General features: G+C 32.9%; 1 protein-coding gene across 1 annotated transcript in view; it reads right to left on the reverse strand.

Annotated features, from left to right (window-relative positions):
* The window catches only part of AP3B1 (adaptor related protein complex 3 subunit beta 1), a 220,652-nt gene that overhangs the window by 127,698 nt on the left and 70,266 nt on the right, over positions 1–22,688 (reverse strand). Inside the window, exon 7 of the mRNA XM_074360087.1 lies at positions 19,786–19,968. Coding sequence (XP_074216188.1) covers positions 19,786–19,968 — 183 coding nt within the window. The remainder of the gene's footprint in view (positions 1–19,785; positions 19,969–22,688) is intronic.

Genomic DNA, 22,688 nt, shown 5'->3' on the forward strand with positions numbered 1-22,688 from the left:
GCATCGCAAGTCCTCAAAAAATGAAACAGAATTACCATGTAATCGAATAACGGCCGCTTATCAGTATATACTCAGAAGAAGTGAAAGCAGAGACCTGGAGAGATATTTGTACACCCATGTTCACAGCAGCATTATTCACTACAGCTAAAATGTGGAAATAACCCAACTGTCCATCAACAGATGAATGGATAAACAAAATATGGTATAGCCTTAAAATAAAATCCTATTTGGCCATTTAAAAGGAACAAACTACTGTTACTTGCAACAATACGAATGAATCTCAAAAAATAAACTAAATTGAAGGAACCAAGCATATAAGAGTAAATATTATATAATCCCATTTATATGGTATTTCTAAAGAGGGCAAATCTCGAGAAACAGAAAGTAGCTCAGTGGTTGCCTGTAGCCAAGGGTGGGAGTGGAGGCTGGCGTTGAATGGGCACCAGGAGACTTTTGGGGTGATGGAAATGTTCTAAAACTGGATTGGAGTGATGGTTGTGCAACTGTGTAAATTTACCAAACTCATCAAACTGTATACTTATTTTAAAATAAGTGAATTCTATGAGAGGTAAATTATACCTGAATACATCTATTTTGTAACAACAACATCAACAAAAAAAGGGCAAAAGAAACTGTTACAGACTGAATTGTGTGTCCCCCAAAATTTACATGTTAAAGCCTCAATGTGACCTTATGCCAAAATAGGGCCTTTAAAGAGGTAATTAAGGTTAAATGAGACCATATGGATGGAACCCAATCCAACAGGACTGGTATCCTCAGAAGAAGAGGGAGAGGCCATATAAGGACACAGCAAGAAAGCAGCCACCTGCAAGCCATGCAGAGTGCCTCAGGAGAAACCAAACCTGCCAACACCTTAATCCTGGACTTTCAGTGTCTTGGAAGAACTATGAGAAATAAATTTGTTTATTTAAGTCAGTCTGTGGTATTTTGTTACAGCAGCCCCAGAAAACTAGTAAGAATTTTAATAACAAGAAGTAGGGGGCTGATGTAACAAATACCTAAAAATGTGGAAGTGGCTTTGAAACTGGATAACTGGTAGAAGTCCGAACAGTTTTGAGGAGCACATTAAAAAAAACAGACTGCCTTGAAGAGACCGTTGGTAAGAATAGGGACTTAAAGGTGACAATAAGACATCAGACAGAAATGAAGAACATGTCTTTGTAAATTGGAGGAAAGGCAATCCTTGTTATAAAGCAGCAAGAACTTGGCTGAACTATGTTCTAGTGTTTTGTGGAAAGCAGAAGTTAAATGTGATGACCTTAAATATTTAAAGCTCTCCTCCTTAAAGCTGAGGAGACTTCTAAGCAAAGTGTTGAAGGAGCAGTCTGGTGTCTCCTTGCTGCTATCAGTGAAATGAGAAAGCAAGATAAACTGAAGGAATTTAAGCAAAAGGGAACCAGAACTTGAAGATTTGGAAAATGCGCAATCTACTCATATTGAAAAAAAATCAAGAATGTGTCTTCAGAAGACAACACCAAGGGTGTCGCTGGAAAAACATCTGACAACGAGATCATGGGTGCCACTTGTGGGTTTAATCAGACATCTCAGCTGAAGCCAGGAATAAGGCTGGGATTACACCAGCAGAGATGCTGCCAGCTTCACCTAAAGAGAGATGGGACAAAATAAAACAACAAAAAAAAGGCTGTCAGACTTCTGGGATTCCACAGGGCAGCTCACTGTGAGGGGGCAGACAGAAGGCAGCCATCTGTAAGTCAAGGAGAGAGGCCTTGGGAGAAACAAAACCTACCAACACCTTTACCTTGGAGTTGCAGGCTCCAGAATGCTCAGAAATAAATGTCTGGTTGATCAAGCCACCCAGAAGGTGGTATTTTGTCAGGGCAGCCCTAGCAAACTAATACAGTCATCAACAAACAATTACTGAAGGAGATACACAAATGGTAAACAAAGCACATGGAAAGATAATCAACTTCATTAGCTAACAGAGAAATGCAAATTACAACCACAGCAAGGTGGTTTTGTTATGGTATGCATATCAGAATGGCTCTCATCCAAAATTAAATTTGAAAATAGTGACAACACCAAATGGTAGTAAGGATGTCGAGGGAATGGATCACTAATACATTCACCAGTGGTGAATGTAAAAGGTTACAGTCACTCTGGCAGGTTGGCAATCTCTTGCAGAACTAAACCTGTAATTACCATACAAACCAGTGATTGCACTCCTGGGCGTTTATCGCTGGGAAATGGAAATTAATTCTCTTACAAAGATCTGTACACAAAATACTCACAGCAGCTTTATCCCTATTAGCCAAAATGAAAACAACACAGATGTCCTTCAATGGATGAATGGTTAAAAAACTGGTTAAACAAATGGTTAAACATCTATGCCATGGAATACCACTCAGAAATAAAAAGAAACAAACTACTGATACATACAACTCTGATAATCTCCAGAGAAGGATCCTGAACCTGAGTGAGAAAAATTAATCCTAAAAGGTTACATAATGTATGATCCCATTTATACAGCATTTTTAAAATGACAAAATTATAGAGCTGGAAAACCAATTAGAGGTTGCCAGGGGTTAAGAGGGAGCAGAGTTAAGCACAGGGACAGAAAGGGGTTTAGCTATAAAATGGTAACATGAAGAATACTTGTGATGGAAATGTTCTGAATCTTGACTGTATCAACGTCAGTATCCTGATTGTAATACCTTTCTATAGTTTTGCAAGATGTCACCATTGGAGGAAAATGAATAAAGGTTACAGAGGATCTCTCTCTATTATTTCTGACAACTGCATGTGAAACTACAGGTACCTTAAAATAGAAAGTTTAATTAAATAAAATTAAGGAGAAGAAAATCAGTAAATCACTTAAAAGCAATTTGCATATATTTACTGTTATAAGAGAACAATAAAAGAAATTACCTATATTGTTTTTAATATCACTTAATGAATTATGTTTTCCTTGCTAAATGCTTATAGTTAACACACAAACTTTACTTAAACATAACTGAAGACACTTTTCATCAAAAATATGACCTTTAGGTTTCTTGGAAGTAAGCATATTATCTCATTGCTTTTTAAATCCATAATAAAAAAATCTTAAGAAATTCTCTAAACGGAAGAAACTCACCAAATTTATACTCTGAAAACAAAAGGTATTTTTAAAGTAATACCTATCTTTAAACGTAAACTAGGAATTATACCATTATCATCTTCTTTGAATACACAATTCAAAACAAATTACTTGTCTCTTGTTGCTAAAAAAAAAAAACCTAGAATTGAGATACACTTTTATATCAAGATCAGACTTGAGTGCCTGCTCCTTTGTGGAGCTTCAGACCAAACTGGTTCTATTATGTGCATTAATAAACCAATAAAATGATACACAAATACTCTCATTCTCTAAGCATAAGCACTCACCTATAATCTTTAATGAATATTAATCAAATGTTCAAAATCTACCTAAAATTGATATATGATGAAATTGCTGTATTAACAAAGCACTATAACTAGCAGACAAAATCTCAAATGCACATAAAGCTGCTTCTAATGAGTATTTATTCATTCCAGTTCTCCATTATTAATACTTTATTAAAGTTCAATTATATTATTTTAATGATATTTGTATTGCTTACTTTACTGTACAAGTATTTAGGATTATGATAGTAATTTCAGTAAAAAGAATGCAAGGGGTTTTTTTTTTTCTTTCATTAGCATCTTTCCCAAATACAAAGATCTTATAAAGCTATTAAGTAAAACTTATACAAATTAATACTTCATATGTTTTATTAGAAATCTGTAAATTAATTCTTTCTTAACATTTAACATTAAGTAAATTAGTATAATTTACTAAAATGAGATTCTCTGAAATAGTACAAAGTTTTAACAACAGGACTACTGAATAACAAACATGAAGAACATACCTAAAATAGCTACCAGTATCAACTATTATTTCAAAGAATATTCCCCCAAAAGAAACTTTCTCTTACACTTAGGACATTTCAATTTGACTCTACTGCTATGAGAACATCATGACATAGCTTTTTAGATCTGGCTCTGCTTATTACTAACAGTACGTATGTACCAACAACATAATTCTCTTAAGTTTGAACTAAAAGGAAAAAAATTTAATTGATAAAGGGTTGCAGTTTTTACAAGGTTAATGAAATGAACAAGATAAGGCTTCCACATGGGATGGGAGCCAGTCTCTGATAATTTTGTATCACTTTACAGTGATTCTGTGTCGCTGCTAGCTGTTTTCTCAGGTTTTCAACCCATGAAAACAGACATTAGCCCTAACAGAACGGAAGCTAGACGCATACAACCAGCATGGGTGTACTAAGTCATGGTAGTTCAAAATCACAGCTGTCTCTATGACCGTGTTAAATTACTTGACCTCTCCTTGTCTTAATTTCTCATCTGTGAAAGGGAATAAAAGCAGTATCTTTGTCAGGAAAGTGTTTATAAAGATTGATTAGTTTAGTGAAGGTTACATAAGTACTTAGTGGCTAGTGCATATTAGCCACGCAAATAGTCGCTATTACCACGCTTTTATTATTAAATTTTTTTCTTTCTAGAAACCATGTAATAGAAACTATTACTTCAACTTGAACTAAATATTCCTAGATGCCAAATATGAAGAAAAGCTTCCCCCTGAAATCATCCCGCAGAAAAGAAACTGCCTCAACTCTGAGAATTTACAACTGTATCACGAGGCTTCTGTACAACTGCTTCATTGTGAACCATCATGTACTGTTCGGGGAACTCTTTACACTGAAACAATTTTAATCAATGTTAGTTCTAGATGCTTAAAAGAAGTCGCAAACTCCAGTGACAAAAATGTCATTAAAAATAAGATCTAAAAGATTACTTTTTAAAAACAGGTAACACAGGATTTATAGAGATCTGCTTCTAGCAATAGGCAATTTGGAATAACCCTTAGAGTAAGGCAATGAAAAGCCAAAAGAATAGTAATGAACTAGACAGGCAAGACCTAGAAGCAGTAAACTTGGAAATCTGACATTTGGAATTGCTTTCCCCACCAAAGCACGCGTTACTACGTAACAAAAAACCACAAGGACTGAAGAGTTTTTAGTAGATTCACAAAAATACAGAAAAAAACTGGAGGTCAGGGTCCACCAAAAAGCAAAATTTCTACTAATTCTGCTTAGTCTTTGGTTTAAAATCCTGAGAATCTATACCCTAGGGAGTAAAGATGATAAAATTAAAGTCCACCTTTTAATCGTCCCAATCTACACCTAAGATGATTGCATGAACTCAGGTTGTTGATACCCTTAACTAGCAATATTCTACAATCAAACCAAAATCCATCATTCAAAACTTAAAACAAGCTCAACAATTTTTCATAAAGGAATGAAGGCAGAGAGAAAAAGAGGGAAGAAAAGGCAGCGTCATTAAGGGTCAGGATATTGTTTTCATTTGGGAAGGAAAGCAGGCTATTAGGTGAAAGGTGTCAAGGGGGGGCTTCTGAAGTATACTTATAATTTCTGTTTCTTTATCTGAGTACTTGTTACTAGATTTATTCAGTTTGTGAAAATTCATGAAGCCATTTGCTTCTGACTCATGTACATTATCTATTTCTACTTCAATAAAAAATTTTAAATATGCATATAAGAAAAAAGACAATGATGTGAATATTAAGTAAAAAAACAGACAATAAAAACAAACAAGCTGAAAAATCAGGGTATCAGACAAGAATTTAAAATGGAATTTAAAGAATTTAAATGTAAAATAACTACAGGTAATATGTTCAAGGAATTTAGTGATGAGACTGAGCTTTTTGGCATGGATTTCAATCTCATATTGTTTTTTACAGAAAAATCAGATTCACTTTTTTATGTTATTTTGATACAAAGAGCTATAATTTCAGTAGCCACTTAGGCAGATCAGATAGAGAAAGATTTGTGCTCTCTTAGAGATAACAGCCCAGATAATCAAAGACATTAAGTGAGGACTCAGACTTTATATCTTAGATAACCTAGAACAGTTTTAAAATAATCATTCTTAATTATCATTTAAAATGTATGATGGAATGAATTTTATTTTCACCTTTTCCAGAAATAGAAAAGTTAGTTAAATAAGTAAGGTAAACAAGGTATACTGAGAAGGATGTTTAGTCTGCTTAAGAGTAAGAATACAGTGGGGAGGGTATAGCTCACGTGGGCAGAGTGTATGCTTAGCATGCATGAGGTCCTGGGTTCAATCCCCAGTACCTCCTCTAAGAATAAATAAATAAACCTAATTGCCTCCCCCACCAAGAAAAAAAAAAAAGAGTAAAAATACAGATAAAATAGGTTTCAAAGATGTTGAAATCTATGGAAAGAAATGTCCATTCACTCAACTCAGTATTCTAACTGTAAATCATATATAAAAAAGGAAGACAAATCAAATTTAACATACTGTCATGTGTATCTGGAAACAACATTTTAGAAAAATTTTATTTTTAATGGAACTGCTTAATTTTTAACTTATTCTATATCTTCTAATATATTTCTTATCTAGAAATTGACATACAGTTTCAATTTACACAATACATCTATGAATTTGGAAATAAGTAGAAAGGCCTCTCCTATATTTCTAAAATAGCTGTTATGAAGCCTTTAGGTATTATTCTAAGTATAAAGCCTTTAACATGCATATAATTTTAACCATCTTAAGAGTTTGGTCTCCTGATACACAGATAATACAAGGTATAATTTTAAAAGAAAAAATATTAAGTTATATCTTTCATTCGCTGTCAAGATGAAGGAAAACAGATATGTGTTTTAGAAGTATTTGTATCAAAAAGGGGAAAAAATCAATTATTATATTTATTATTTCCATTGAGCCTAGATAAATGAGGCATTATTATACATGGGATTTTTAATAGGTATTCATTAAAACATTTTATATTGTGGCTTAAGTTGGCAATTTTTCTAAGACATAGTCATTTAAGTAATGTCACCTTTACTCCAATAAATTACTGATATGATAATCATAAAGATTTTAACAGAACAAAAAGATTTTAACAGAAATCTGATGTAAAAACCCTGCTCTTTTGCACCTTGGAAAATGGCTGGTTCTAAAGCCAGAGCAGTTATAGTAAATCTAGATCATGAAGTATTTAAAAAAAACAGTCAACTACCTAAGGCCAAAGCTGAAAAATCTGAGCAACAAAATAATGAGAGTATTAGTTCATAACCCAAAGAATAATAAAAATGTCTATGAGTTCATACTTAAGTAAATAAATGACTGAAAAATAAATAAACTGGGGAAAAAAGCCTATTTCCTTATAGAAGAATTCCAAATAGTACCTATGCTAATATCATGTGAATGACTACTGGAGACTTGAAATGTAGTTCTATGTCAGCATCATATCTATTTTCCAAGGTGATGTGTATTTCAAACAACCTATATAGAAGTAAAGATGATTCACTACGGAAAAGTATTAAATGACTCAAAAAAGGAACTCTGGTAATAATAAGAACACAAATACATAAAATGTATGTGATGAAACTTATGAGTACAAAAAGCTATATTTATAAATGAAGATTTAATTTTTCTGTGATTTAAAATATAAAAACTGTAGAAAATGGAATTATATATTACAACAGACTACTTTCTCCATCTTTCTAAAAAAGTATACATTCAAGCTGAATCCCCCAAAAAAGTTTTAAATCCTCTCATTTGTAAAATGGGGACCAACTTACATTTGAGAAAGCTTTGTAGCTTTTTTAAAGTGAAGACACTGTTTTAGAAAAACATCCTGAATAAATATGGATAAAATTATATAATATCTTAAATTTTATATGAAATTTGAGTAGAAGTGGGAAGAGGGTAGAGTTCAAATGAGAGCAGCTATGAGTTGATGAATGTTTCAGCTAGGTGGTGCGTACATGAGGATTCACTGGACTGTTAGCCCTCCCTCCCTTTGTGTATGCTTAAATTTTTCCATAATTAAAAGTTTATACAGTGAGTCTGACTTCAAGATCTGCTACAAAGCTACAGTAATCAAGGCAGTGTGATACTGGTGAAGGAACAAAGAGATTAATGGAACAGAACAGGGAACCCAAAAACAGGCCCAAATGAATATATGGTCAACTGAGATATTACAAAGGAGCAAAGGTAGTACAATGGAGGAAAGATAAGTCTTTGGTGTTGAGCATCAACATGCAAGACAGTGAATCCTGAGACAGACCTTACACCATTCACAAAATTTCACTCAAAAAGGGCTACAGACAAATACAGCACACAAAGCTATAAAGTTCCAGAATATAATATAGGAGAAAATCTGGATGATCTTGGGTACGGTGATGACTTTTAGATACAACTTCAAAGGCATGATCCATGAAAGTAATAACTGATAAGCTGAACTTCATTAAGATAAAAAATGTCTGCTCTGCAAAAGACAATGTCAAGACAAAAACAAGATAAGCCACAGACTTGGAAAAGACACATTTGATAAAAGGTTGTTATCCAAAATGTATCAAGAGCTCTTAAAACTCAACAATAAGAAAGCAAACTCAATTTAAAAATGGGCAAAAGACCTGAACAGGTAACTCACCAAAGATATACAGATGGCAAACAAGCATAAGAAAAAATGTTCAACATCATATGTAATTAGGGAAATGCAAATTAAAACAAGATGCCACTACACGCCTATTTGAATGGCCAAAATCTAATACACTGACATTAAATGTTAGCAATGATGTGGCGCAAAAGAAACTCATTGATTGCCAGTGGGGATGCAAAACAGTACAGTCACTATGAAAGACAACCTGGCAGCTTCTTACAAAACTACACCCACTCTTACCAAACAGTCTAGAAATCACAGCCCTTGGTTTTTATCCAAATGGTCCACACAAAAACCTGCACAAGGTTTATAGAAGCTTTATTTGTAATTGCCAGTTTTTGGAGGCAAACAAGATGTCCTTCAGCAGATGAATGGATGAATAAACTGTCCATCTAGACAATGGAATACTATTTGGCTAAAGGAAATGAGCTATACAGACATGAAAAGACATGAAGCATCCTTATATACATATTACTAACTCAAAGAAGCCAACCCAGACAGGCCACGTAGTTTCCGAGTCCAACAAAAAGATATTCTGGAGAAGCAAAACTAGGGTCATAGTAAAAAGACTAGTGAGTGCCAGGGTTCGTAGAGGAGAGGAAAATAGAGAACAGCGGATTTTTCGTGTAATGAAACTATTCTGTAAGATACCAAAATGGTGGAGTCACATCATTATACATTTCTCAAAACCCACAGAATGTATAACACCATGCACAACCCCTAATATAAACTATGAAATTCAGGTGATAATGATGTATTAATATACATACATCAATTTTAATAAACGTACTACTGTGGTGAAGGATGCTGACAGTCAGGGAGGTGGGATGGGGACAGGGAATATATGGGAACTCCCTGCATTTTCCACTCTATTTTGTTATGAATCTAAAACTGCTCTCAAAAATAAACTTAAAACAAAATTTATAAAAGGCCCAGTGAGTTTAATATATCTGAACTTATTACATATGAAAATAGGTCTCCCTCCACTCATGTGTACCAACCACCCCAAGTGCTAATACAAAGACATCAGAATAAAATTAGCTTTCATTTGACAACATCACTTTCAGTAGAGGGAAACACTATAACATTAAATATAAGCTTTGTGAAGTCCAAAAAAATTTCCCTTTACTCCATAAAGTAAAGGGGTTTGTTTGCTTGTTTTTTGGGGGGGGTGGGGGGTGGTAATCAGGTTTATTTATGTATTTTTAGAAGAGGTATTGGGGATTGAACCCAGAACCTCGAGCATGCTAAGCATGTCATCTACCACTTGAGCTACACACCCCGCCCCACCACCACCATAAAGCATTTTTTGGAAAGGCACAGTTTATATACATTTTTAATGTACTATTACACAGACTCATGGAATAAGTAAAGTGTGGAATTATATTTGAGTAGTAATACTCTACAGAGTATTGTTTCTGAAGCTCCAAACACAGATGTTGACAAAAACCATATTAAGTCAGTGTCTGAAGCCACAATTTTGGAGTCCACAGTTACTATTTGCTTTTTAGAGATTTTAGGACATAGAGAGGCTTGATTATTTCACCTGAGTGGATTAACTAGGAAATAAAACACAAACTATGACTTCAATGTCAGATCACTAAGAGTAACAAAAAATCAAGAAAAAATAAAATTGACAGCAGTTTAAAAACTATACACAGCAAAATTTTCTTATATATAAAAACTGATGAAGGAATCAAATATTCCTGAAAACCATTCACCTTGGCAACATGTAACCAGTAACACTGGAATGAGCAGAAATAAAAGGCAACTTCAGCTGTAGTAATCTCTAATCTTAGTAAATTATTTTTACAAATACCTCATTGAACCCCTAAAACTACTCCATGAGGTAAGCAAAGCAAGTCACTTACTTTTTTACAGATGAAAGAACTAAGGTACACACAGTTTACATGAATTACTGATAAACTCAAGAGATTAAAAGTGGTAGGGCCATGATTTTTCCTCAAGAATCATTATTCTTTATCCTGTCATCTCTCCTTTTATTACCTTGGCAGTTGTAGTAGTCAAGAAAAGATACCGGAAGTACCCACTTGCCTTATAAATTCCAAGACAGCCTAGAGAGCACTAGCACCAACTTAACATTCATACCAGGACGACACAATGTCTGTGGTCTGCTGTGGACACAGACTACTACATAATGCTTAAAAGCCAAATAGGGGAATACATCATGACAATATCATGCCATCTAAGATACGCTTATTAGCAAGCTTGGGCTACTGTAACAAAATACCCATAGACTGGGTGGCTTAAACAACAGACATTTATTTTTCATAGCATTGGAAGCTGGGAAGTCCAAGATGAAAGTGTTGGCAGATTCATTTCCTGGTAAGAACCCACTTCCCAGCTTGCAGATGGCTGCCTTCTCCATATGTCTTCACATGGCAGAGAAAGAGAAAGGAAGCAAGCTCTTTGGCATCTCTTCTTATAAAGACACTATTCCCAGGATGACAACCCCACTCTCACGACTTCACTGAAGCCTAATTACTTCCCAAAGTTCCCACCTCCAAATACCATCACACTGGGGGTTAGGACTTCCACATGTGAATTCTGAGGGACACAGACAGCACAGCAGCGTATCTGTGGTGCATCTCTCTGCCACTGGGTTAGATTTCCCTGGCAAGACCAGAGTGAGCAGGTGATTGGCAATATCATAATCACTCAGCTGAATTAGTTATTCAGTACACATAGCACACCTTATCAGAGAAACCAGCTACTTTTTAAAAAAGTCATAATTAATAAAACTTTAAATTTAACATTTTTCTCAAAAAAAAAGAAGTCTTCCTCCAAAAACCAGGTCTATGTAAAACAACACAGGATACGCACACTGGTTTGAGACTTCTGTTTCCTTCTGTGAGGTAAATGCTATGCTCTCCACTTTACATGTTTTATACCACAGCCCAGTGACCACTATACCACACAGGTGGAAGTGTGGGTTTGAGGACCATTGAACACTGAATCTCCCCCAATACATCACAATTACGGAAACACCTGTGCCCACTAACTTTGAGTTGAGCCACTAAGAAAATCCAAAGTGTTCAATTGCCCACAACACTTCTCATTTCTTACGACTACGTGTTCAGCACCAGTGTATAGGAAATAAGCTTTCCGAATGCAGCACTTTCCAAATTTTGTTACTGAGAAAATCTGAAGAATCTACATAAGGCATTTTGTTCATATTTCTCTGAAATAAAATATACTCATGACACAAGTTGAACCCAGGCCTAAGAGTTCTAACAAGGAATAAGGGCTCTAATCTTTTGAAAACTAATCAAATTCTAATGATGGGGATAAATAAGAATTGCTTTTTGTTAAGCATAATGCATTCTGGAGTGGTTTGCACTCAATCATCAACTACGAAATAAAATTAAAACCAACCTAGGTAGAACTAATCATAATTTCTCACATATTCATTCTCTCCTTACCTTAACCCATGAAGGAAAGAGAATATATTAAGAAGGTAAAAGTCTCTTGATTTGAAATTGATAAATTTAATTCTCCTTTAGGTCATTTTAAAAAAAGATTAGAGGGTTAGAGCAGAGGTTTTAAAATATTTGTGGACATTCATGGGAGAGGGAATAAATTAGTAAAGTCTGTTTGTTTCAATCTTAAGGGGAACACTAATACTTAAATAGAAAAAAAAAAAAACTGTACTCTAGATAAAGCGAGGGCAGGAAACCAGAGCTCCAACAAACACCAATTTAAAAAATTTTTTAAAAGCAAAAAACCTAGGCTAGGAAAAACTTTTCTTGTAAAACATCAAGTTTCATAAAGAGACTGTTTTTCCTTAATTAATTCCAAAATATTTATATATCTAAATTAAATAAATGCCCTTATATAAAACTTATATAAGCAACTGTTTTAAAAATAAGACAAGGATAACTACTAGAATACAAAGCTAAGAGTTAGAACTGATTGCATTTGGAGAGTAGGAAATGGAGGTGAGGGAGGGCACGTATTTACCATGTATCCCAACAATTCCACTTCTAGAGAAATGAAAATATATGTCCACACACAGACTTGTGGCACCGGAAGGAAAGGTTATAGCTCTAGTGATGTACACAGAAGTTCAGGGTTCAAGCATAAGCAAGTGCAATCTTTGCCAAACACAGACAGAGATAGTAAAAAAATAAATAAATAAATACACACACACGTATGTAAATAATTATTGTGTGTTACAGAAATTTTATGTTAAAAATTAAGAGAAAAAGTGCAATTTTTTATTTTTACCTACATATATATCATTTCTATCATTCTTTTTTTCTGCAGTTATAAATTACCATCTATTATCATTTCTCTTCAACATAAAAAATTTCTCAGTTTCTTGTAATACCATTCTCTTGTGTATGAATTTTTCAATTTTGTTCATCTGAAAATGTCTTCATTTCACCTTCATTTTTGAAGAATGGTTTTATTCAATATAGAATTCTTTGTTGACAGTTTTTTCTCTCAACAATTTAAGTATGATATTCCATCGTTTTCCAGACGCCATTGTTTCTGATCATCAGTCATAGTCATTGCTTCTCTGTATATAAAGCACTGTTTATCTCTGTCTACGTTCAAGGTATTCTCTTTCCCTTTTGATTTCAGAACTTTGACTATAATGTGCATAGGTGTGACTTTTAATTTACTTTGCCTTGGAGTTTGATGAGTTTCCTAGATCTGTACACTTGATTTTTTCCACTTTCAACTAAACTGTCTTCAAGTGTGGTGGGACAGAATTAAGAAGTTATACTATATCAGAACAAATAAAATTTTTGCACCAGCATTTCCCAAGTATTTGCAATAGGAAAAAAGAATAATAACTGTGCAACATATTTACAGCATAAAAGAAAAAAAAACATGCAAAAGACAAAGAAATCATTCTGGAAAAAAATTCTCCATATATTGAAAGAAAATTCTCCAGCAAGTTACTAAGAACATGAACTCAAAAAAACCGCATGTTCAAACATAAGATGATAAAACCACAGGGTAAAAAATATAAGATTGAAACCTAAGTAAATAAACTTAAAGATCAAAACAATATTACCAAATTAAATAAAAATTATAAGTAACAGATTAGATCACTGGAAATCAAATTACTGACAAAGACTGGGATATTATGAATGCAAATAAAAAGATAAACATTAAAGCAATTTTTTTAAAGAGATGATAGAAAGTAGACAAAGATTATAAAATGGAATAACTGGTATTCCTGTAGCAGATAATTGACAAATGAAGAAAAACAAAAACAAAAACAAAACTCTGAACATCAAATTTAAAAACTCAAACATAAAAGACAATTTCCTAAAATAAAGGAAGTGAATGTGCAGAGCATACAGAATGAGCCACACCAAGATGAACCTCACTAATCTGCAAAAAATTTTAAGAAAAAACAAATTAAAAAACCGTATTTTTGAGGATATAAACAAAAAAGTCAAGTTACCTGCAAAAAAGAAAAATCTGTGGCTAAAGAGCTCTCAAAAGGTGTGACTCAACAGTAGTATATCCAGTCAAGAACTCAAGTGTAGAAGTAACATCTCAAACATACAAGACCCAGGAGAACACCAATCCAAGAGTCCAGGTAAAATATCAAGTGAAAGTGACACTGCGTGTCTCAAAATTTTCTCTCTTACCTACCCATTCTTAAGAAGGCACTGGAGGATGCCCCATCAAAACCAGGAAAACAAAAACAAGAAGACACTAGGGAGAGAAAGGCCTAAGGAACAGAGGATTTAACACAGATGAGGGAAGAACTTAAATTCCAGAACAACAGCTGTGTAGCGAGCCTAGCAAGCAATCAGACCAGAACAGAAGGGAAGGCAATTATTTTCTATATTTACTAAGTATTGATTGTATTAAAAAGTATTTAAAAATTTTAACAACATATCTTTAGCCAGAAGACTGTTTGTAATATTAACTCCATCTTAATTTTAATATTTAACAAGTGATTGGGTTATTCTACTTAAAATTTGAAGTATGTTTTAAATTGTTTATATGTAAAAGTCTTATGCCACATAGGGCCACACAGGGCTCTTAAAGTGATGAAATTTTATCATTGGACAAAGTAAACTTTTGATGGAACTTTTGCTGGATTAAGCAACATGTGGCAAGTGTCTTGATCATTTCATGTCTGTTAACTTTGGTGACAGATTGTTTTGCTAATATCTATTTGTTTGATTTCAGCCAGTTCCTTTCCAGAATGCTATTCAGATATATATTTTTTTCTATTGTGTAAGATTATAGGTAATTTTATCTTATCTAGCCACTGTCACTATTTAAAATTGTTAATTTTACTTTCCTGTCATCATCAAATTATTTTTAGTAGCTGTATGCAAGTGATCCTTCCTTTATCAGTTTTCATTTTAAGAGCTTACCTATATTCTAAAAATTCATTATTCAGTACAACTTTAAAGAGCTTTGGTCATAAAATCAAAAACATTCCTGTCAGGCCCATTGACAAGAGTTTTATTACTTCAGTTTATAATTAATGTCACTAAAGTTTTTTTTAAATCACTCTTAAAATTTACTTGGTGTTTTATAACACTTATTTTTAAAATCCATTACTTCTACAAAAGCAACCTTAGCCTCAGAGATGTACCTTAACGCTTCAAGTATTCTCCTATAACAGGCTTGAACGACACAAAGAAAATATTTAAGTTATTTTATATCCTTGAACATTATACAAACTTGACCTAGAAATTAAAAAAAAACCCACTTGGGCTGCAAAGAGTAAGGTAAATTTAAGAAAATAAAAATGCAAATCTGCATTTTAGCAGTCTCTTGAATTTATTAACCTAAAAGGTTTAATTTCCATTTTCCTGCATCAGCTGTATTTATAAAATGTCGTGCCCTATAAATACGCTGTTATTTTCTATAGTCAAGCACCCTCTTAACAAATCTTCTCATTAATATGTAAATTTAAAGTCAATCGGTCTTCTCCCTGACAGCCCCATGAATTCCTAGTGCACTGTATAATCGGCTTTGACTTGGCATCCACTATTTATCATCAAAGATGTCAGTTAGAAAAATTATGGAAAATGCACTGCAATTGATATGACTGCAATCTACTTTGTCAACACTTAATTGTTCCTCAAATCATACATTTACATATAAACAGCCTAAATACTGATCTATAATGATGCAAATAAACTAAATTAAAAATCGCTTCTGCCCCGAAGAAGCTTGTTTGTATATGATGTGTTCATTTGAGAACTTACTGACAAAAGCATGTACATCCGCTCATCTCAAAAAGTACTTCTACTAATTTTCAGTTCCTCAAAAAAACAGTTTAGCCACCCTTCAAGCATATAAACACAAATGTTTTAAAGTATTCAATGAGAAACATAATTTTTTCTCTTTGAAAAGCAAACGTAATCATGGTTATTAGCTAACTGCAATGTCTGAGCACTATGGATGGGGGACTTCAAAATTAGCTTTGACTAGAGCACGATAAGCAAACACTCAGAACTTATTTAAGTGAGCAAAAATATATTTTAATTTAAAAGTCATGAATGAATAGAATATAAAGGAAAGAATGTTGATCTAGGCATTGGATTATTCTGTTTCTATTCCTGTCTCCACCTTTTATAAGCAATATTATCTTAGGTGAGTCAGTAACATCTATACACCTAGTTTCTTCATCTATAAAATGGGTATAGTAATTCCCACTGCCCTCTCAAATAAAATACAACATAAGAAAATACACCAAAATAATAATTTACTAAATATTAAGTATCATAGTATTACTCTTCACGTGTCCATTGTACTTGAAAGAGAAACCTCAATTTTTAATGAATTTGGTATTTATAGGCAATTTATTATTTTAGATAACTTGTAAGTCAATATATTATTCTAGTGAGTAAATCCTTTCACTTCAAGGTAAATGGCCCTTTATATATCATAAAATGGTGTTGATACAGCATTTATGCAAATGACTTCTGCCTGCATATAAAAGGAGATGGGGTACTAGAATGAACACCACTCTACTCCACTAATCCCACAGAAAAACACATTCAAGTGCTGATGCTTAAGAGTCATGAAAGGATGTTAACAACTCAGCACTAACTCTGCTAGAGTACTGTTTCACTTTGTCTTTCTATTCTATAACACTCAACAGTTCTTTACTACATGGTATGCTTTTTACAACATGAGAAGAGAAAAATGAAAGCAGATATAAATGCCGAATACTTCTTAGTTTCTTCCAGGTATGGTCAAACTTTGCTTTACAATGCAGTTTGCCAACTTCTAAAGTTAAAAGCACCCTATGTAGTCCTAAAAGGTTGGATGCAACTAACAGTCTAGGCCAAAAATGTCCCCAAGACTGTAAGTGGCTGACTGTTCACTCAAAAGTTTCAGTGAAACAGAAGAACAGCTAGCTGCAGAGGAAGTCTGAAATGGGTTAACTGAAAGACTGAGCATGGACATGGTCTAAATATGATAATCCACTTGAACCTTAATTTTATAAAATACCCGCCACCCAAAAGTCTGGCATCTTTGACGATCCTTACTTCTAATACTACAATAAAGGATGACCCTTTCAAATCTTTCCCACTGGTACTGAACAGAATGAAAAAGAGACACAAGCCTGTTATCCTAATTATTTTGGAGTCAACTGATACTATTTTAAGTCAACAAATAAAAGTAACATTCAAAGTAAAATTTATAACCACCAAAACAAGTGAAATTAAATGGTTGCCAATAATTGCCTCTATGGGGTCAACCAAAAGATTATGAGAAGGAAGATTTATTTTTTAAAATTTCACCATGTGCTTGAACTGCTTCTATAATTAAAAAAAACACTATAACTATAACTATAAAAGTTATAGTTAGCTAAATCCTTACAAATGTTCTATTCAAGCGGTTTTCTTTCTTTCCTTCTTTGCATTAAGCCAAGGAATCTTTCTCAAAGGAAATCACACGCAAAGCTGCCTACGAAAGGCAGGCAAAGGTGCAGCCGCTGTTTGGAACGGTGGCAAGAGCCCCTCAAGCTGCACAGGGGGGAGCACCACTGCCCGCCTGGTGCTTCCTGAAGACAGAGCTACACCTTTGGAAACCACAGAATTAGTCTACCAACCACACAATTTAGAATAATGCCAGGATCAGATAGTAGTAAGTAGCAAAGATAAGAAATAACTTAGCCCAATTCCAGTGTACCCGGGACAATGATCAGACTTCATCTCATGCTTGTAAAAATTAATGTTCACAGAGTTACACGTGAAAACATAAAGAATGCATTATAGCACCAATTTTTAAAAATACCTGTCAAAAGAATAAATATATATAGTAGTGTAGAATTTAACTTTCTAGCTTTGCAAACAGCTTTAAAAATTAATTTCAGCTAAAATAAGGTAAAATACAAGGAACAGAAACACAAACTACAAAAACAAACAGATCTTTTCAAAATTAATTAATCTTTTATGAAATCTTTTTTAAAATTCTTTTTAACTTTTTAAAAATATTTATTTATTTAAATTTTGGGGGGTAATTAGGTTTACTTATTTATTTTTAGAGGAGGTACTGGGGATTGAACCCAGGACCTTGTGTATGCTAAGCATGCATTCTACCACTTGAGCTATATCCTCCTCCCAAAACAGACAGCTCAAAGTCTATTTTTAGACAACCAAGTATGGAAAATACACATTTTAAGTCCAATTTCTACATAATGATAAAGGAAGGGTCACTTGCATACAGCTACTAAAAATAATTTGATGATGACAGGAAAGTAAAATTAACAATTTTAAATAATGACAGTGGCTATATAAGGTAAAATTACCTATAACCTTACACAACAGAAAAAAATATACATCTAAATAGCATTCTGGAAAGGAACTGGCTGAAATCAAACAAATAGGTATTAGCAAAACAATCTCTCATCAAAGTTAACAGACATGAAAGGGTCAAGACACCTGCCACATGTTGCTTAATCCAGCAAAAGTGCCATCAAAAGTTTACATTGTCCAATGATAAAATTTCATCAGTTTAAGAGCCCTATGTGGCATAAGACTTTTACATATGAATAATTTAAAACATACTTCAAATTTTAAGTAGAATAACCCAATCACTTGTTAATATTAAAATTAAGATGGAGTCAATATTACAAATTGTCTTCTGGATAAAGATATAATGTTAAAATTTTTAAATACTTTTAAATACAAAGAATACTTAGTAAATGTAGAAAACAATGATGACTATTTTAAACATTAAAACTCTTTAAACATTTGAAAACTTGACATGTCACCTAAAGCAAGTATAACAAACATTTTCCCATTTTATATACACTTTCCTGTCACTTTAGTATTATTTCTAATTAACAAAAGTGATAGGGACTGAACACTCAGTCAAGGTCTGTGCATAAGTTTGTGTGCAAATCACTGTGATATAATTGGGAGATATCTGGTCTTTTACTTTTTATTCAGTTGTTTTAAAAATCTGTAATATTGCTTTTTAAAAAGACAAAAATATCACAAGATTAGAATGAATGAGACTGCCATTCTTGTAATGTTTAATGATTTATTTTCCTTAAACAAGTTAAATCTTACATTTAAATCTTACATATGCACTGAAAGAGCTCTATTACAAGCTATGTAATAAAAGTTTTCTAAACTGTTAACACAGTAAAGAGAATAAGGTATTCTTCTAAAGTTAATCTGCACAAAGAAAACAAATAACTTCACTGTAAGGTATACATAATTATTAATTTTACTAAAATTATACCAGCTTAAGTGGAAAAAAAGGAAAACAAACATTTTAGAACTACTAGGAAAAAACAGTTTAAAAGTTCAACAATATTTATCTATAAAGGCGAGAAATTATCTTAGGTATAAATTCACATGTTAGAATCACATTACCTACTTTTACAAGTGAGTACCTGGAACAGCTGAGACTCAAAGGTGTGAAAGTAACTAACAACAACAAAAAAATCCATGATTTGACAATGTCACTGCAAACACTGTAAAACGCTGCTGTCCCTGACAAGGGCCTCTCACCAGGCATCATACTGAAAGTTTAGACACTGTGCCATTAAATATGCACCAATCAGTGCCAAACAACGAACAATCATCTCTGCATTTATACTGGTCTCCTGCTTTCCAAAAGAACACGAGAAGAACGAGTCCTCCTTAAACATGCAGATTTCTGTATTTTACTACTCTTAACCTGTTGTACACATTTTTAATAGCTCATCCATTTTCTTAGTGTACTTTATAAATGTAAGATTATTCAACACTTACCTCTTTCCAAGGACTGACAAATTGTGTACGAGCATATCGAGTTAGCATGTGGATTATGACAACCTGCCCCCACTCTTCTACATCAACTAGTAAATTACATAGCTTGCGGTAATTCTTGTGAATGAGGTCTATTCTATCCGGGCATACTTCTTCAAAAGCCATCACGACACTACCGGCCACCAGCTATAAGAGAAAGAAATAGTAACTCATTAAAAAACATTTTCTTCCCAGCAAAGGTTCTACTCAGGCATGCTAGAGGTGTAATCAATGTTAATAGCAACCAATATTTGAAGAATTCAGTCATTTGATTAATAAAATGATCATGTTTGAATAACAAATTTTGGAGAGTCACTCCCTCAAAGAATAATTTTGAAAGCTGTAACATGCCTGAAAAAACTAATATTTTTCTAAACTATTAAAATTAAAGTATTAGTATTAGAAATAATAGCATATTTTTAATTTCATCAGGTTAAATTCCAATAAATTGTTCATGTGTGGATTAAATATATTAAATCATGCACAGTTTTCATTTTAAGGGCTCACCTATATTCTAAAGACTCATTATTTAGTACAATAACAAGGACCATATCATGTCAGTTTAAAATGAGAATGACAATTCCAATGAACTTATCTTAAAGAGGAACTCATAAATCTCTTTAGAACAAAAACAATTTCAAATCTTAACACACTTTAATCTATTTGTTAATTTTTACCAATATAATTTATTCACAAGGAAAACATATTGATTAAAATTTTAGTACATTATTATTACTTATAAAATAATGTGTATAGGTTGAAATGATATATTACCAATGAAAGGTAACTTTTCTCCAAGACCAGTTAATGAAACATAAATGCTGTTTATGGAATTGTCATGTTCCTGCAAAATGGTGAAATTAAGATTTCTCTGGTATAAAGATACAAGCTAAGCAGAATTTATATAATATACAAATACTTCTATATATGTACCACTGATATGTCTGCAGTTAGCCAACAATATAATACGGTTTTGAAAAAATAAATTAATATCATCTTCTTTCAGAACACTAGGGATCTTCATTTTAGGATCTAAAATTTCCCCAATGACTTAAAATAAGCAATTAAATAGAAATATAACTTACTGAAATGGTACTTTTTGAAAAATATTAGATACAATGATATTCATATTTTTAGTGTTTGTCCCTCTACTTGGCTGACATTTAGTTTATTAATATGCAACCAACAATACAATTGAAAGAAAACAGCTCAGAATATAGACTTGCTATTATGCTAAACAAGTTTCCAGTCCTGTGGGGATTGTATGAATTACCAATCAGTATAAACGTGAAGCTGCATTTATTGACTCCAGCCCAGCCCATGTACTGGTGCCTGCTGGTCCCAGCATGTATGCACCCCAATCGAAAAAGCAAAGAATTGATTATTTGTGTGAACTAAATAAAAATGTATCATACGTATAATTTTCTATTTGCTATTGATATGGAAAGGAAGTTATGTTTGTGTTTTCAACTCCACATTTTGATGTCTTCTGCACAAATCACTCTTCAGAAATTATGTAATAATCTTATTTCTAAAAGATTAGAATTATCATTTAAAAATCTCTTAAAACAACTAAGTTTATAACATCAAACTATTGAATAACACGGTATTTGTGAAATATAGTTCTACTTATATATATTACATATGTCAATCTGATATTAAGATACATTATTTTTTAAGTTGGTAAGCGTGTTAAAGTATAAAAATAAATAACATCACTTAGAATAGAATAATCTATGAAATTGAAATGGGAATTTAACAAAGTTTCAATGTAAGGAACACTATGTAAAATCAAGCTACTATGCCTAAACTCAGGGGTTCTTTTTTTTTTTTTTCAAATATGTTTAGTCACCAAACAAAAGGAAAATCAGTTCCCATGTGGTATTAAATTGATTTAAACAAAAGCTATCAGTACAGAATAGTTCTAAGTATTAACAAATAACATGAAAATGGAAAGAAAATAATTACTAAGTACAGATAAAATTTATAGAAACACAAAAATAATTAGGAAGAATGTAAAGAAAAGAAACTTCACAAAATAAAACTGACTATTTTAGATACTTTATTGTATAATTTTAACAACTGACCCTAGGCTAAACACTGCCAGAAGAATTGATAATTTTGATCTATTAAATGTTCAATATTCTATAAAACTTCCAGAATTAAAACAAAATGATCTACTCAGGTTTGAAAACCAAAAATATTGGTTTCCCCAAAACAGACAGTTAATTTCCATCTCACTGTGTCAACAGTAGCTTTTTATCTAAGGGGAAAAATAAATCACTTCAACAAAACTAGCAAAGAGCTCATCAAATTCAAATGCAGTTTTCCATTTATGTATTTTTTATATTAAAGCAATAAACATGGTTCATTTATCTTCCCTTGGTTGCCACGTTTTTCTGTGCTGTTGCTATGAACTTCAGCCATTAGCTGTGCTCCAAGGTAAACTACACGAACCATCAACAAAAGTGACACTCCATCTATGGAGTTCATATTTTCTCCAGATTATCTATGCTAGTTGACAAGCTGGTAATGAAAAAAATCACACTAAGCAAATGGTTCCTCTAATAACAATAAATTTTCTATAAAATTATGAAGGGTACAAAACGTTTCCTTGCATCTATTTTGTCATGAATTCTAATTAACGTTGCAAAAACCTGAGAGTGCTGGGTCATCACAAGAAGTGCATCAAGGTTTGATTGATAATATGGTGTAAGTTGGCCAATGCTGCCAAGATTTTCTTCTCTTAAATTAATGGCCATCCAACCTGCCCTAATCATACAGCCCAAATGATATTCCCCTTCTTATTTCAATTTTCTTGAGGCATGGAAAATGGGAAAGATCCGTCATTTATCTTCTAACAGCTG

The sequence above is a fragment of the Camelus bactrianus genome, chromosome 3 (assembly GCF_048773025.1).
Source record: "Camelus bactrianus isolate YW-2024 breed Bactrian camel chromosome 3, ASM4877302v1, whole genome shotgun sequence".
In the NCBI taxonomy this organism is placed as follows: Eukaryota; Metazoa; Chordata; class Mammalia; order Artiodactyla; family Camelidae; genus Camelus; species Camelus bactrianus.